We start from the raw sequence: 17878 nt of genomic DNA, 5'->3' as shown, positions 1-17878 counted from the left end.
TTGGGGGTAAAGAGATAATTAAGAAGAATATGAATTTTAAAAAATTTTATAATTATATATCAATGTTAATAAATTTAAAAGAATTAATACCACAAATAAAGTGATTGTAATTTATTAATTTATTTAAAATCAATGTATATTTAAAATCTGTAAGAATCAACAGCATATCCATTTTAGAATACTTATACAAACATGTAATTTTAATTGAAATCTGCCTTAAAGTATCAGGAAAGAAAATTGAGTGAGCTACTTAAGCATATTTTCCAAGACCATGTTATAAAGTAGCATGATTACTATAAAAATGCATAAGCATTTGGAATATAATTTATTGGTGTGTGTATTACACAGATGTGAGTAAGAAATGGGCTTCCCAGGTGGCTCAGTGGTAAAGAATCTGCCTGCCAATGCAGGAGATACAGATTCAATCCCTGGGTGGGGAAGATCCCCTTGAGGAGGAAGTGGCAACCCAGTCCAGTGTTCTTGCCGGGAAATTCCATAGACAGAGGAGCCTTGGGGGGCTACAGCCCGTGGGGTCGCAGAGTCGGACACGACTGAGCAACTAAGCACACATGCGTGTGTACCTAAACACTGGAGGTGGAGTGGCTGACCAGGGAACAGATCAGTCCATAAAAGGAAGCTCTCTCTGCTGCTGCCGCTACGTCGCTTCAGTCGTGTCCCACTCTGTGCGACCCCATAGACAGCAGCCCACCAGGCTCCCCCGTCCCTGGGATTCTCCAGGCAAGAACACTGGAGTGGGTTGCCATTTCCTTCTCCAGTGCATGAAAGTGAAAAGTGAAAGTGAAGTCGCTCAGTCGTGTCTGACTTTTAGCGACCCCATGGACTGCAGCCTACTAGGTTCCTCCATCCATGGGATTTTCCAGGCAAGAGCGCTGGAGTGGGGTGGCATTTTCCTTGCCTTCTCCAAGGAAGCTCTCTCTAAATGGTGCTAAAGAGGAGTCTGTTTCTCTTCCACTCCACCTGCATTATTAAGAATAGTGGAGTTTGGGGGCCACATTGCTGGGCATATGAGATCTTAGTTCCCTGTTTAAAGTCTGGAGAAGGTGATCTTTGGGCTGCCCAAAGTCTGTACACAGGATACTGGACTTAGTGTTAGGGGACTCTATAACTTTGAGCAACTCGCTTATCTGACCCCTATTTTCTCATCTGCCTTTGAGATATAGACTGCCCAAAAAGGTTATCTGAGTAATCGGCTGATGAAGCCAAGTGAAATGTAATATTTACTATGAGGAAAACGCCCAGTTCAGCAGTCTTAATAATGACTCAGAAGGGGTAGGTCAAGGGTGAATATTCATAAGTTTTGGGGCTTAGGTTTCAGTGTTTTTAGTGGGGAAGTCTGGTTGAGATTAGGCAAAATTCTTGATATAAGGGTCTAGATCGTTTTGCAGTGTGTACAAGTATTGAATCATTATGTTGTACCCCGAAACTAATATGATGTTTTACATTAGTTGTTGTTTTAGTCGCTAAGTCATGTCCAGCTCTTTTTGATCCCATGGACTGTAGCCTGCCAGGTCCTCTGTCCATGGGATTTCCCAGGCAAGAATACTGGAGTGGGTTGCCAAGTCAAACCCAAGTCTTCTGCATTGGCAGGTGGGTTCTTTACCACTGAGCCACCAGGGAAGCTCTATGCATCAGGTACACCTCAATTAAAAAAAAAAAAAAAGAGTTTAGTACTCTTCAGGATACACAGGGAACAAACACTATTACTCCATTACTATTTGGAGGAGGGCAACACTCCGGGTCGGGAATGAAGAACAGGTAACACACGTTTAGGTGTCCACTGCCTTTAATGCCCTTTCCACTCTCTATGGCTCAACAGTTCAGTCATCAGCTATTGAGATGGAGTTTTTATTTCTGTTATTTCACTTACCTTCTTGATTTGGGAGTGATTTTGAGAAGAGGGAAAATAAATGGTGACTCTGAGCTGCCATCTTTGCTGCAGAAATCTATTCTATTCTATGTCTTGAATTCTTAACCTCCCTGGTGGCTCAGATGGTAAAGAATCTGCCTGGGATGCAGGAGACCTGAGCTCAAATCCCCTGGGTCAGGAAGCTCCCCTTGGAGAAGGGAATGGCTACCCACTCCGGTATTCTTGCCTGGGGATTTCCATGGACAGAGGAGCCTGACGGGCTGCAGTCCATGGGGTCACAAAGAGTTGGACACAACTGAGCAACTAACACCTTCATTTTCATGTATTACCTTTCAAAAATAAATATAACTGATTTTGAGTAACAGCATTCTTAAAATGTTTAGGGTTGGTGGACCCAGCTAGGCAGGGTCTCGGCCTGAGTCTTAATGAGAACCAGTGAGAACCAGTCTGGACCGGTGTGTCCAGTGGATGACCTGTTTTCTAGAGAGAGAAAACAGTCCTTTAGTCTGTAGTTCAGATGAGTGGATTTTCGGAAAGTTCTTAAAGCTAACAATGAAATTACTTCCTTGTTATGGCCTTAAATTCCTGGACATTCATTTTCCTGGAATGAATATTCAAGTCCTATTAATGGAGGGGTCTTGGTTCTTAGTACTGATATTGAAGCTGTGGAATTACCAGGGTTCTCACTTCTCAGGGGACCCACATTTTCAAATATCCATCTTCTGTTTGAAACAGGATCTGAGTTATTCTAGCAAAGAACATGCTGTATACCTCCCTATGAACAGGAAATTCTAGTCCACAAAGAAAAAAGACTTTCAGAGAGAGGCTAGAGTGTTGAATCAGTGGTGGGGTCACCAGTGATTTCTACATATTATAATCTGAATATAATTCTACATAATATAATCATCTTTCAGTTGTATTTTTCTACTTATTATTTTTTTGAAATTAATGTGTGCTTTGAAAATTGAAATGAAATTCTGGGTATGTATAGAAACACTTCGATGAGAAACAAAAGTAGGGCATTTTAACAGAACTTGAGAACACTGTCAAAAGCTTAAATGCAGCTGTTTCACTTGGCACTAATGGGCCAGGCTTACCTGGAGAGTCTTGTGAGAAAGAAGATGGCCCTAAATTATAAAATCCAAGGTTGCTATTAAATTCACTCTTGTTTTGACTTTGGCTACACTGTTCAGCTCCACTAGAGAAAGCTTTCTTCAAAAGGCAGTGACCTTTATACCACATCAGATGAAATCAAAACACCAAGCAGTGAGCTTTCAAAAGCATCGCCCCCTCTCCTGAGATTTCTCTAATTTGAGCCCTGAAATTGAGCAAAAACGCATTATCATTCCTGTGAGGCTGAATGCATCAAGAAATGTCAGAATAAAATAATTAAACACGTTCCATTATTTCAGAAAGTTCCATCCTTTTGCAGTTCACCATCAGTACCTCTTTAGCTAGGGACGGAATCTTATAACCTCTCTGAGTGCTCAGTCTGGTATGATTTTTGTAATGTGATATTTGGATCTATGATATAATTGTCTTTTCCATACACTGAATTAATATGTTTAAAATATAATTGAATGCTACTTACTGTTTAGAAACTAAATATATTTAATGACTTACTGGGTCAGTTTTTCTCATCACTTTTTTCAAAGTTTATTCCTTAAATTGTTCCTACACTGAAGACATGGACATTTTAATATAACAAAACAATATACCAAAACTGAGTAGTATCTCTCTCTCTCTCTCTATGTGTGTGTGTGTGTGTATAAATATACATATATATATATATATATATATATACACACACATTTTTTTTTTCAATCTTTTGGCCACACCACACAGCATATGGGGTCTAAGTTCCCTGACCGGGGATCGAACCTGCACCCTCTGCATTTTGACCTCATAGGATTACCAGGGCATGTGTATCAAGTACTTACTCAGCAACCCTGTAGCCCAAATAAGTGAGAATCCTGGCTCCATGCCTTCTGGATGTCTGACGTTGGGCAAGTTGCTTATGTCTCTGCACCTCTGTTTTCTCTCTCTTAAATGAGGTCTGTAAATTTATAGCCCCTGACTTACAGGAGAGGGTTACACAGGTTGGTATCTGCAGTTGATTTTCCATTATTGGGAACAAATTAGGGGAGACCCACGGTTGCCCCTGAGGGACAAGCAACTGACAGCTACCTTTCAAAGCTGATCCTCCAGGGCTTGCTGCAGAATGTCCGCTGTTGTCCAGCAGAGGCCAGATCTGAGGAGCATAAAATGCTTTTGACACATCAGTGTACTCTTTTTCCGGGTTGATCCCAAAGTCCTTGCTTACCCAGCTAGAAGCAGTGTACTGCTGCAGCTCATTTGAGAAACTTCCCTGGTGGCTCAGTCGGTAGAGAATCCACCTGCAGTGCAGGAGATCTGGGTTCAATCCCTGGGTCAGGAAGATCCTCTGGAGAAGGGAATGGCAACCTACTCCCGTATTCTTGCCTGGGAAATCCTATGGACAGAGGAGCCTGGCAGGCCACAGTCCATGGGGTCGCAAGAGTCGTACATGACTTAGTGACCAAACCACTGCCACCACCAAGCTTTGCTAGACTGGCTAACATCTTCAGGGTATCATCAGATCATTTGTTTAATTCATTTGCTGGATGCTTATTGTCGGGTATAGTTGTGAACTAACAACAGATTTCTCAGCCCAGGTTAGCATCCCCAATAGCCGATGGAAACTCCTGGACATGGAGAACTGTGATCTTTGTAAATGCCTAAAGGGAGGCTGTGAAAGTCTCCATTCTGCTTGGATGGGCCAGGAAATAAAATAGTCCTGTCTCAGAACCTACAGAGGCATTGGCAGGAAGCCTAGTCAAACAGGTAGAGACCAGCATCCCACAGAGAGGTTTGGGGGTGGCCACAGGTGTTGGTAAAGTGGAGCCTGATGGGCTTGGCAGCCGAAACAGTGACGGTGAGCAGGATTTAATTGAGATCGTTGGTTCAGAGGGGCTGGTGCCCAGGGCAAGGGAGCAGCTAAACAGAAGGTGTGACTGCCAACATGGGCACCATGGGCAGACCAGGGACCACTGGGGCTGGGACATGCATGGCATCCTCTTCTGCAGGGGTTGTAATTCCTGCCTGGAACCTTCCGAGTGCACATAGCATTGGCGCTCCGTAACTTCAGGATGGTTGAGGGCTTAGCTGGGGTAGGTCCTTCCTGGGCCGTGGGCTCAGTGAGGTATTTCTCTTGATCCGCTGGCATCTCTGAGGGTCTTATTCTCCCAGCTCTCTCTCCCCAAGGGAGATGAACTGACATCTGGACTCTTCCCTAGGATGTAAGCATCTAAATCTTATTCCCCTGGAAGGGGTGGCAAACCTAATTTTGAACCATGGAGGAGAACATAGAACTTTCTAGAGGAAGAAATTCAAACTAAATATCAAAGATTCCCTCCAAAGTCCACCTGTCCTTATGTACTTCACTAGCTGAGAGAGCAGGGGAGTTTGAGGAGAGGACAAAGAGCCTCTTCATCCTCCTCTGCCTTGTCTTGTCTAGACTGGAGCTGCCAGTTCTCTGAGAAGATTCTCAGGGAGTCTAAGAGCGCTTTGCAATGCAGAGCACGATTTCTTATCCCCTCGGCTTTTTCCCATGGAACACATTCTCCTTTTCAAATTATTGTTTCATCTATTAGCCCAGGAGTTCAGCAACTTCTGGGTAAGGTCACGGGAGTTCTGTGCAGCTCCGTGCCCTAGGCACGGCTCACAGGGCATGCACAGCATCCCCGAGAGGATGCGAGGACCGTGCACGTCCCAGAACCCGGGGCCAGACTTGCCAGAGCTCAATGAAACCTGCTTCAGCCCCTGGGGGCTGTGGTGCACCAGGAGGACCCCGCAGACGAGAGGAAGCAGGCTGAGACTGGTCAGCCTGCCGACACCACGGCAAATGTTTATAACCATCATTAGCAAGAATAACCTGAAGTTTTAAGGAAAGAGAGTATGGGGCATTAATGTACCCTTTATTAATTAAATTAAATTATTACTATCTGATTTATTAAATAGATGTATTAATATATTGACTATGTTTAGAAATACATAGATTTTTAGTATGACTCTATTAGTATTGCCATTACACAGTAATCAAATATTTCATGTAAATATTAAATACTATTGTAAATATTTATCTGTGATTTTGTTAAGTCTGCCTAACTGTTGGCTTTCCTTATGAAGATTTTCCTGGTACTTAAAAGACTTGTAGACTGGTTGGAAGACCATTTGGAGATATAGAGACTAAGTAAATGGGTAGAAATTAGCTGTATTCAGAGAACAATAAACTAAGGCAATAAGATATGTGGGAGACTTCCCCGGTAGTCCAGTAGTTAAGACTCCATGCTTCCACTTCAGGGGCTTGGGTTCAACCCCTGGTGGGGGAATTTCTGCATACCATATGGTGCAGCCAGAAAAAATAATTAGTTAATTTAAAAAAAAAGAATCCATGGGTGCTTGCATTTGAATAAAACACAAAATAGTGAAAACTTCAAGGAGGCAAAATATAACTTAATTGAAACAATATATTCTTGTTTTGTTTGCTTTTACCAACTAAACTTTCTTTGCTTGCAGCTGCTGCTGCTGCTGCTGCTGCTGCTAAGTCGCTTCAGTCGTGTCTGACTCTGTGTGACCCCATAGACGGCAGCCCACCAGGCTCCTCCGTCCATGGGATTCTCCAGGCAAGAACACTGGAGCGGGTTGCAATTTCCTTCTCCAATGCGTGAAAGTGAGAAGTGAAAGTGAAGTCGCTCAGTCGTGTCCGACTCTTTGCGACCCCATGGACTGCAGCCTACCAGGCTCCTCCGTCCAAGGGGGTTTCCAGGCAAGAGTACTGGAGTGGGGTGCCATTGCCTTCTCCCCTTTCCTTGAACCTTGAAAAATGTTTTATTGAGATATAATTAACATATGTATTAGTTTCAGGTGTACAGCATAGTGATTCTAGGAGGTTTGTATATCCTATGAAATGATCACCACAAAGGAGTCTAGGTAATATCCATCACCTTACATAGTAAAATAATATATTCTACTTTTCTAGGTAGTACCTGATTTGTAGTAATCAAAATATATTTCATTGACATAGTATATGAATTGTAGATTACTTTCAGATAAGCCCCCAAAGTGATTGTATTAATACTATGGATTAGGAGAGCTACTATGAAATTTTACCTAACCGATGTGGGAAGATATTTTGACTAGGTTTTTCTTTTACTGTTTTATCATTGATGGGTAAAGCAGTAAGTACTAGAGGAAGATGCATATCTCTAGAAAAATCAGTTTGAATGGTTTATGCAGCATTTGGCAGATTTCGTTTTTGGTATTAAAAAGCTCAGCCTTTGCATGGCAGTTGGCATTTTTCGGAATCCTCAGCAAGGTTCACCACACAGTGAATGGTACAGGGTTTCAGATATTTTATTTGCTGAATTTCGATAGATGCACTAAAGCCATGGATTTCTCAAGAGGTCATTTGCCTTCTCACGTATGGTACCTGTGTATGATAAGACTTAAGGCTTCTTTTGTTTTTCGATCTAAAACAGTGAGGTCTGGTTGTCGGTGTATTTACATGTCTACGTATGAAAACATTTTCTTGAAAAACACAAGATCGGAAGGAACTGATTCTCTGTGGCTATTGAAGAGCCGTTCTCAGGCCTGGGCTGACTCACGAAGGAGCTGGATCTTCAGTACGATATAAACTATAAACCTATAAACAAACTCAGCTCTTCTCTCATTGCCGGAGGCCAGGAGCGAGGAACTCACCGTTAGCTTTAGCATTGTGGAGGCAGGTGAGAGTCCTTCCCAGGAAGCGCTCACCTGTTCTCTTCCCAGGTTCTGAAGCCATAGTTTTACGTCATTACCCCTGAAGGACTGTCTCTCTATTCTCTCTTGATGTTGTTCAGCCACTCAATCATGTCCTCCTGCTTGCGACCCCATGGACTGCAGCACGCCAGGCTTCCTTGCGATGTCCTCCAGTGTCTCCCAGAGTTTGTTCAAACTCATCTCCACTGAGTCAGTGATGCCATCCAACCATCTCATCCTCTGCCGCCCGCTTCTCCTCCTGCCCTCAATCTTTCCCACCATCGGGGTCTTTTCCAATAAGTCTCTTGATGTGACTATCTTACATTAACCACATCTGATAATACTTTACAAGGGGACCCTCAAATTCAATGTTCTGTGAAGTCATATTACCATGCCTTTAGATGGTAATGACATTTAATACTGGACACTTAATATCATGTAATTTAACTTCTCTATAATGTATGAAAGTAATTTGAAGACTCACAGGCCTCTGTCTTTCATTATCGAACGTACAGACTTTGCCCATCCCGTGTCTGGGAACATTAAGAAAGAAGATGTGGAGACAGCTAGGAAAGAAACCAAGGACCCCCTGCTACTGTTTCTATAAACAACTCGTGGTGTTTAAAGGCTAATAAAGCCCCAAGATCTCTCTTAGAAACATCATCTTTGGGCCAGTCTTAAAATATTTTAGATGGAGACATGTCAAGAAAAATAGAGACAATTTCTTAAGACACGATTCTCTCCCCTCGACCTCCATAGAAGATTTTATATAAATATATGGCTGTCATATAAGGGGTAATTGAAATTCCACAACACAAAGGCAAGGCAGAGAAGGGGGGGGGGGAAGTCAGTCTTTCATATTTTTTTTTCAAAGGCTTGGCAAGAAACCAGGGGTAATATTTTTGCAACTGGGAGTGCGTATTTGCTGAAGAATATTCCCACGTTTGAGTCATCATCAGGGGTCCTAGTCTTGTTTTACTTTCAAAGGTAGAGAGGGCGGAACGTTAACCCCAGCTGGGAGAAGGAGCATGCCCCACTGTCCTTCTCCTCCAGGGAGCAGGGATAAAGGGATTACAGATGCCTGCATAATAGAGAATTTCCTCACTCAGACAAGACAAAAGGCTTCATTATTTTTCACCAGACCCTTGAAGCCTTGTGCCTTCCCGTTCCAGAAGCCAGGCAAGCTGACCAAGTGTTTTGTTTTGTTTTTAATTTTAAGCCCACATAATGGAGTTTCTAAGAACCCAGGCTTCAAGGACTTGCCATTATGAAGGGATAAAGGAAAGATATTGAAGACCTTCACGTCACAACTCTTAGGGTCTCCCCTCCGCCCAGATGAGCCAGACTGTCCCTGGAGATCAGTGTGTGTCTTCAACACCTGAGCATTGTCTTCCTTCCACGAGACCAGAAGGCATCTAAATCCTTATGAAAAATGTAAAGCAGCAAAATAGAATTGAATCTTCGAGTACTTTTCCTTCGGACTAGGTTTTTTCCTGAGTAACTTTAACAACGGATGCATCTTATTTCTTGTTGGTAAAAGAGTAACAGTCTCAAATTCCTCCCTTATTTACTATTTTGGTTTGGCCGTAGATTGCTGTAAGACACGGTATACGGTGACCTTGTTCCCAGTGATGGTTTGCAAGTTTCTCTTAATAACTGTCTCATAGAATACAGATAAAGATTTATAAGCTTTCTACTTGCAAGGAACACTGTCTGATTTTTTATTCCCGTCTCAGGGTCTCCTCTATCATAGACATGCAGCGTGTTTCTTGAGTGGTTTAGTGTTCAAGTGAAAGTGAAGTCACTCAGTCATGTCCAACTCTTTGCGACCCCATGGACTGTAGACTATGAGGCTTCTCCATCCATGGGATTTTCCAGGCAAGAGTACTGCAGTGGGTTGCCATTTCCTTCTCCAGGAGATCTTCCCAACCCAGGAATCAAACCCGGGTCTCCTGCATTGCAGGCAGATGCTTTACCGTCTCAGCTACCAAGGAAGCCCAATGAATAAAAAAAAAGTAAAAGTAAATGAATAAAAAATAAATAAAAAGTTAGTATTCTAACTTGAGATCAAATTAAGATTATTTAACGTCCCCTTTCAAAAGCACAGTTCAAGCACATGCTGTTTTGTTTGTGATTATTTCCATGCTTCGTGAGCATAAAAGGATCAAAAAAGAAATGAAAATATTTGATCTTTGCAGATGTCAAGGTTCGTTCATTTAACAAATGTTTGTTGAGCACCTACTGTGTACAAGGTGGAGTCATCAGTGACCAGCCGGGGTGTCTTGGAGCTCTTTGGAGCCCGGCACCTGTGAGGATCGGCAGGACCACGGAGAGCGATGTGGAAGCAAGGTCCCTGCCGGTGGGAGATGGGACCTGGAGGGGCTGTCAGAGGCAGACCCTTCAGGACCTTGCAAGTCAAGCTGAGCTTTGGGTCTTCATCTTTTTCTGAGGAGCAATAGGATGTTGAGGATTTTAAGGCAGTGATGATAACGGTATTCATTACCTATTGCTGTGTTGCAAACTACTCCACAATTAGGGATTTAAACAGCACGTGGATGAACTCACAACTTTGGTCAAGAAGCTGGGCATGTGTTGCTTTCTGCCACGTATCAGCATGAGTCAGCCACAGGTATACCTGTGTCTCCTTCCTCTTGAAACCAAAACAGTATAGTAAAGCATCATCCTTCAATGAAAAATAAATAAAAATAAAAAAGGTAGGCATGGCTTCGTGGGGTCTCTGGCTCTGGGTCTCTCACAAAGCTGCAGGCGTTTTGAGGGGAACGGGAAGCATCCCCTTCCTAGCTCGCTTGCACGGTTGTTAAGAAGCTTGTGTGCCTCCTGGGCTGTTGGTGGGAGACCCCCATCTCTTAGGAAGGGGGTCTCTCCTTAGAGCAGCTCCCAGCATGCCGCCTTCTTCCTCTAGCAAGTTAGAGACTGCAGAAGGTGGAACCACAGTGTCTGGTGACCTCTTCCATTCCTTCTGCCTTCTGTTCGTTAAAAGCAAGTCTCTTAAGTCCTGCCTACACTCAAGGGGCTACACAAGGGCAGGGAAACCAGCGTAACCAACAGTGCAGTCTGGCTGCTCCCACTCAAAAGCCAGTACAGAGGGCGTGCGTGTGTGCTCAGTCGTGTCTCACTTTGGACTTTCCCAGGAAGAATACTGGAGTGGATTGCCATCTTCTCCAGGGAATCTTCCCAACCCAGGGATCAAACCTGCGTCTCCTGAGTCTCTGAACTGGCGGACGGGTTCTTTATCACTGAGCCACCTGGGAGGGTAATATAGAGGGCAGGTTGGTGGAAAGGAAAGTTTGTTTCATTTTGGATGCCAGCAGCTGGGTAGGGGGTGGGTGTGGATTCTGTCCAAAGGCTGACTCCTCCCCAACCCCAACAGTCTGGGGGCACGAGCTTCTATAGAGAGAGGGAGGGGGCTCTATACAGCGACAGCACGGTTAGCCCTGACAGGCATCTTGAAATTGGTCATCAGTGGTCTGAGCAGCGTCATGTTGATTGGTTTAAGTAGTTAATCTTCAGTTCTAGGGTCGGTTTGTTTGCATTTCTTGAGGCCAGTTCTCAGAACTGTGGCAGCTTTTGGACACGACTTAGCAACTGAGAACACAGGCACTCACATCATGGCTACAGTCAGTTCATCCTGTCGTTCACTTCTCCACCTGGCGGGGGTTTCAGTATCTGTAAGATAACTCACAGGACATGGCTCAGAATATTATCTACAGCCATTGAGAAGGAACTAAGGGTCCTTGACTCTGCTTAATGACTATTCCCATTTGGTCTCCTTGGACTGTTTTCCTTTGTTTCTGTGTGTTCTCACTTCTCTGATTAACCTTCTTCCTTGGCTAAGGTTTTTCCGCAGACAACAGACAGGTGGAGGATGGGCAGCGGGGAGGGCCACAGGGTCCTGCCCCGTATCACCAGGGGGAGGGGACCACCGTCACACCACGGATGGTCACTTCAGACATCACTTTGCCTGGGATAATAATACGTTTGTGGAGACCAGTTAAGAGGCTGCAACGCTGGTCCAGAGAGTACATCTCCGTTCACAGTCAGAACAGAAAAGACTTACCATCCAACGCAGATGTCCATCAGACTTCCTGTCCTCCACCTCCACCCTCTAAGTTTCAGCATCAGCTGTGGCTTAGGACAAGACAGAAGAGTGGCTAACGGAAACTGAAATTTAAATCGAGCATCAGCGTTCCCAAAGCACTTGCATGTTTATAACCTTGCTTGGTCCTTCCCACTCCCTATGAAGTCAGTACTTTTGTCCCCACATTTTACGCTTATGGCACCGAGGCTCAGAGAAGACACATCCCTTGCCTGAGGTCCTATAGCTCGTAAAAGCTGAGGTCAGAAGTGTTTGATTCCAAACTGTGTGTTTTTGCAAATCATCTTCTCCGTTAAGTCTCCAGACAAAGGCAGACTGTGAAGCCCCTCTGTACTGCTGGGTGGATTTGCTACTCTGAACCTGAGACTAGCAAGTTCTAGGTCCTGCACGCCCCACTACACACACGCGTGCACACACGCACACACATACTCATCACTACTCTCTGTACACCCCTACATCCCCCTGTCTTCCGTCAGTCCCTTCACGTGCCAGGAACTTTGCTTCTAGGAATATGAGTTTGAGTGATAAAATGGGCTGTGAAAAATGCACAGTCTAGTAAGGGAAGTAACTAATGCCGTAAGCATTAAATGACCGAATGACGTAAGCATTAAACAAGCTTGGTTAATAACATGACTACAGGAACATGGAACATCATCCTTTCATACTTTCCCCTCGGTGAAATGTTTATTTCTCACTTGATGTTACTTATCAGAACCCATGTATATCAGAGTTTGTAATTATATGACACTCATGTCGAAACTCAACTTGGTAGTTCATAGTTTGGGTGACAGTCCACGCTTGCGCATAATAAAATTATATTTATTTTTAAAGACAGTAAAGCAATCTTTTACCATACTTTTGGGTGAACCTTGGCCCATTGCATTAGAAACTCTGTAACCTCTTAGTAGCAGCTGATTGTGCCAGACGGCAGTGACTTTTCTACCAAGCTTATTGTTTTCTTTTTTTTTTTTTAATTTTTTATTCCTTTATTTCTCATGTGTTTTCTTGAATATTGTTTTCTTGAATAACAAAATATTTTACGTGTATCAAAGACGGTGACATTGGCTTATGCGTGAAGCTGTTGTATTTATGCAGAAACATCCTAATGCTGCATCTTTGCTGCACTGGCCTCAAAGCCCAGGTGTTCTCAGGGCATCCTTCCCCACACCCTTGCTTCCAGCAGCCCCCCTCTCCCCCAGATCCATAGCTTCCTCTCTCAGTTTCTTGCATCATGCATAGGGAACCCGGTTTGGGCATCTGGTCACCTTGTATTGGGTTGTCCAAAAAGTTCATTCCATTTTGTGGAAAAATTCAAATGAAGTTTTTGGCCAACTCAGTATAAGATTTTCCCCATATATTTTCTTCTTTTATATCCTTTTTATTTACTTGTTTTTGACTGAGCTGGGTCTTCTTGCTGCACGGGCTTTCTCTAGTTGCAGCGAGCAGGGCTACTCTTCACTGTGGTTTGCAGGCTTCTCACTGGAGTGGCTTCTCTTGTTTCAAAGCACAGGCTCTAGGGCACAGAGTTCAGTAGTTGCAGCTTGCAGGCTCTAGAATAAAGGCTCAGTAGTTGTGACTGTAACTGCCCTCATGGGGCCCATGGGCAGACAGTGACCACTGGGGCTGAGACAAGCATGCTTTGTCTGCCCATGGGATTTTCCAGGCAAGAATAATGGACTGGGTTGCCAGTTCCTTCTCCCGGAGATCTTCCTTATCCAGGGATCGGACCTGTGTCTCCTGCATCTCTTGCATTGTCAGGCAGATTCTTTACCGCTATGCCACCTGGGAAGTCCAGAAAAATTTGTCTTCACCCAATTTACTTTGGCCACCTGATGCAAAAAACTGACTCATTGGAAAAGACCCTGATGCTGGGAAAGAATGAAGGCAGGAGAAGTGAAGGCTGGAAAAGAATGAAGGCAGGAGGAGAAGGGGGCGACAGATGGTTGGATGGCGTCACTGACTCATTGAACATGAGTTTGAGCAGGCTCTGGAAGTTGGTGATGGACAGGGAAGCCTGGCGTGCTGCATCCATGGGGTCACAAAGAGTCGGACATGACTGAGCAATAGAACTGAACTGAATTTGCCATGAATATGGCCCTCAGTTTTCAGTAAAGAAACCCTAGACTTTCTCTCTGGAGTTTCCTAGTTCAAAAGATGCTGGACCTCCTCAAGGGAAAGAACGAGATTTCAGAACATTTGGTGTAAGAAAAGACTCCACGAGAGGACTGACTGCTGGATGGAGGTGGAAGCTGTTGAGCTTCGTCTTGGGACTAGAGGTGGGGGTGGGATGCTGGGGTGTGAGGCTGGCAGATGATGGCCTGAAATGCCAAAGGGGACCATTATCGCGAAGACACAAGGGCCCCATCTGCCTGATTTCACTCTCCTTGGATCTTGTGGGCACCTTGTAGCCCCGGGGGAGGAGGAGGAACGTCAACAGCCTGTGCTCAGAGAGCAAGAAGACTGGCAGAGGCCTTTCACCCAGCAACCGGAAACCACAGAGGCTGATGCTCTGAAGTCCCTTGTTACATGTTTTAACTGATCCAGAGTTACAGAGCATTCTCTTCTTTTTTTTTTCCATCAGTATCTAGTTTGAAATTCTTCCAGCTAACAGTGTTTATAACATAGAAGGAAGTGGTAGGATCAGGTTTGGCAAATGTTAAAGCAAATGGTTTCATATGTTACATTTAAGTCTCCACCTTAGTCTGCTTAAGCACAGGTTTTCTGATTGCAGGATAGAGCTAAAAACCAGCCCTGTGACCCCCACCCTGGATGAGTGAATCCCAGAGAAATGGAAGACTCACCATGGACTGCAAAGCCGCATGTCACATGCACGGCTGAAACGCCAGCCTTTTGAGTATTCTTTTCTGAATTCTCTAGATCCAGCAGGAAAGAGAGAGCTGGTCATCAGCCAGAGAGGAAAAGGGGAGTAGCTTTCTCCCCAGCGCTTCAGCCGTGCTGTTGGATGGAGTGGAGGAGGAGATGTCCTGGGGGGAGGGATTGTCTCCATGGAGACCTGCCTGTCCTGTTCAGTCAGAAGAGGGGGTCTCTGCTGTGGTCCTGACTCTTCTCCAGCAAGGGTGCCCAGGCATCTTCAGACTGGGCTACTGGGCAGGTACCAGCAGTTTTCTTTTTTTTAATCACAGGCGTCTTACAGCCAGTTACATTCTACGTATTTCAGACATCAAGGACACTCAACGCAGAAAGGTATTTTATAATCAAGTTGTATGTGTTGCATATTTAAGACCTAAAGGTCTCAGCCACTTTAGAGGAGAGTCTTGGGATGAAAAATAAAAGTTAACTAAGAAAGTGGTTGAAGGTTAAGTCTTGACGGTTTATACACATGACAGGTTTCTGTATATGCCGGAATAACACCGTTCTCCAAGTAGGTATTTTTCAGAATGCCGTCATGATTTTCAGGCCTTTGTCCAAAAAAATAATTCTTAATATACATAATATGAAATCATCCTATACCTTTGTCAACTCAGCTGAATTTACAAATGCATCTTCCTCTTGACCTCATTCCAGTCCTGGAAATAACCACATGTGTGTGCTAAGTTGTTTCAGTCATGTCTGACTGTTTGCAACCCCACGGACTGTAGCCCGCCAGGCTCCTCTGTCCATGGGATTCTCCAGGAAAGAATACTGGAGTGGGTTGCCATGCCCTCCTCCAGGGGATCTTCCCAACCCAGGGATCGAACCCAAGTCCTTTATGTCTCCTGCACTGGCAGATGGGTTCTTTACCACCGGTACCACCTGGGAAACCCAGAAATAAGCATCGTCTCTATATTTCTTTGCTGTTCAATAAAATTTTAATTCTATCTCAAAGTGGCCTATGTAATTGATTAAGCTGAGAAGAGTGATTTGGGGGCCTTATTTCCTGTAATGCATTTACATTCATTACATGTGTATTGCTTTCATAGGTATTCATCACAATGATCTTCACTGGCATCAAAAGTGTTTTTTAAGTACTTGAAAATACACATGGTATCATAAAAAATGCTGTTTTAGGTATGCTGAATAGACATAGGTCTTTTTCTCAAAGATCTTAACTCCAAGATGGACAGTAATGATGTGATTCAAAGCCTCTCTGGAAATGCACTTTAGGAACCATAAATCGGACCGTGTTCTGGAAAGCAGTGCCAGAAGTCCGTGGGTTCTGGTTTGAATACGTGTGGTGTCATAAGATTTGCCTGTTACAAAATCACTGAATTTTAAGTCTATGAGTTTTCTTCAACATCAAGGTCTTTTCCTCGCTTCTGGGGTGATGAAATTAAGCTCAAAGGTCCCTCAACTCATTAATGACAGTGTCACCTTGGAACCAGGTCTCTTCACCCTGGAATTATTTTTTTTCCACTCTACTACTATGTCAAGGGACTTCCCGTCTTTTCCAGTTGGACAGAGCTTCCTGGAGAAGCAATGTTTTTTCTCAGAATCATTACCTCACAGGAGTTATCCCCCAATTGTCTTCACTCATTAGCAAATCAGAAGTTAACACAGGCCTGGTTATGGTTTAAAGAGAACATGTTTTTAAAAGCCTTCAGAGTTTTGTGACTGCAAAGAAAGTGGTCCCCTATAAGCCACGGGCTTTAAAGCTGACGTTTCTCTAGGTATTTATTCCAGTTTTAATTACCTGTCCTTTCCATTACTTTTCTACCTCTAACTTTTCACTTTCTTCTTTTCCTAGCATTCTGCAAATCTCCTCGAAACATATATTCCATCAGCCCAGGAACCTGGGTTGGACAAGTCTTCCCCTAAGGGCTTTCATTAGAAACCTCCCTGTCTAAATTGAAAACCAACATCCAGGGTACCCAGGGGAAGGCTGGTCCTGCTGCTTATAGAATCTCAATAGAGGCTCTCCTACTTGGTGGCGGGGGCTGGGGGGTCTGTTTCTTTTTCAGCACTTTCTTGTGGGTATGACCATTCTGTTTTGAAAGTGCTCTTGACACAGAACCTAAAGCTCATGTACCTTTCTGACGATGTGTCGTGTTCCGTATTTTGTCTTATCATTGGTGTTTCCTTAAAAATAAGAAGGGTAATGAGCAGTTATGCATTATTCATCCCAAGTGTATGAATCAGGCATTTATCTGGGCTCCTTTTTTTTCTCTAGAGCTTGCACTCGACAGCGCATGCTGAGCGGATCATTTGAGGGGCAGCCGGCGAAGGAGAGGTCCATTCTTAGCGTGCAACACCACATCCGCCAAGAGCGCAGGTAAATAACAGGGAGACGAGGCTGCAGAGAAACCAAGGACCAGAGTTCTAGGGGAAGCATCTCCTGTGCATAACCCTGGTCAGGAGGCAGGCATGGGTGAAGAACTGAGTTCTGTTTGTTGACGACAATAGTCATGAAACTCACAGTCAGATTCAAACAATCAAAAAATATTTCAAAAACCTCTTCCTTGTTGATGATCACACTCTCACTTTTAAGATCAGAAGGGAAAATTCTGAATTTTGTTTGATGGGATCAAAGGCGGGTGGTTAGACCTAAAGCTTTTGCTCTAAAAAGAAACAGTAAACATGCATGATGCTATCAGGGATTATTTTTTTTTATAATATCATTGCTTAAGAATCCACATTTGGTCTCAAGATGTATTGATCAGTTGGTTGTGATTGTTTTAGGTCATTAAGACACGGATCAAACAGCCAAAGGATCAGCAGGGGGAAATCTCTTGAAACTCTGACTCAAGATGTAAGTTCTAACACTTTAGATTTGGAAAGCTTGATTGGTAAAATATCTTTAATGATTGCTTAGACAATTCCAGCACTTGGTTCCTTCTGTCACACTGTCGTATCTCCTTAAGACTTCATACTAGAAGGAATCAGGAAATTTAGCCAGCAAATTAAATGGCCAGGTACAGAAAAGTGACCACTAACTGTACAATATTTTGGCTACCTGATGCAAAGAACTGACTCATTTGAAAAGACCCTGTTGCTGGGAAAGATTGAAGGCAGGAGGAGAAGGGGATGACAGAGGATGAGAGGGTTGGATAGTATCACCGATGCAACGGACATGAGGTTTAGCAACTCCAGGAGTTGGTGATGGACAGGGAAGCCTGGCA

The 17878-nt window shown here is 43.9% G+C and overlaps 1 protein-coding gene across 2 annotated transcripts in view; it reads left to right on the top strand.

The window, feature by feature from the left end:
• Window positions 1-17878, top strand: part of NALCN (sodium leak channel, non-selective) — a 307320-nt gene that overhangs the window by 233088 nt on the left and 56354 nt on the right. For both annotated transcript variants that reach the window (XM_086330519.1, XM_086330520.1), the window contains 2 exons: window positions 16930-17031; window positions 17439-17508. In XM_086330519.1, coding sequence (XP_086186645.1) covers window positions 16930-17031; window positions 17439-17508 — 172 coding nt within the window. The remainder of the gene's footprint in view (window positions 1-16929; window positions 17032-17438; window positions 17509-17878) is intronic.

This window comes from Bos grunniens, chromosome 12 (genome assembly GCF_055505025.1).
Source record: "Bos grunniens cultivar Pamir isolate PY7600 chromosome 12, Bosgru_T2T1.0, whole genome shotgun sequence".
Classification (NCBI taxonomy): Eukaryota; Metazoa; Chordata; class Mammalia; order Artiodactyla; family Bovidae; genus Bos; species Bos grunniens.
The sequence above is the reverse complement of the archived record's forward strand: the minus strand, read 5'-3'. Positions and strand labels throughout refer to the sequence as shown.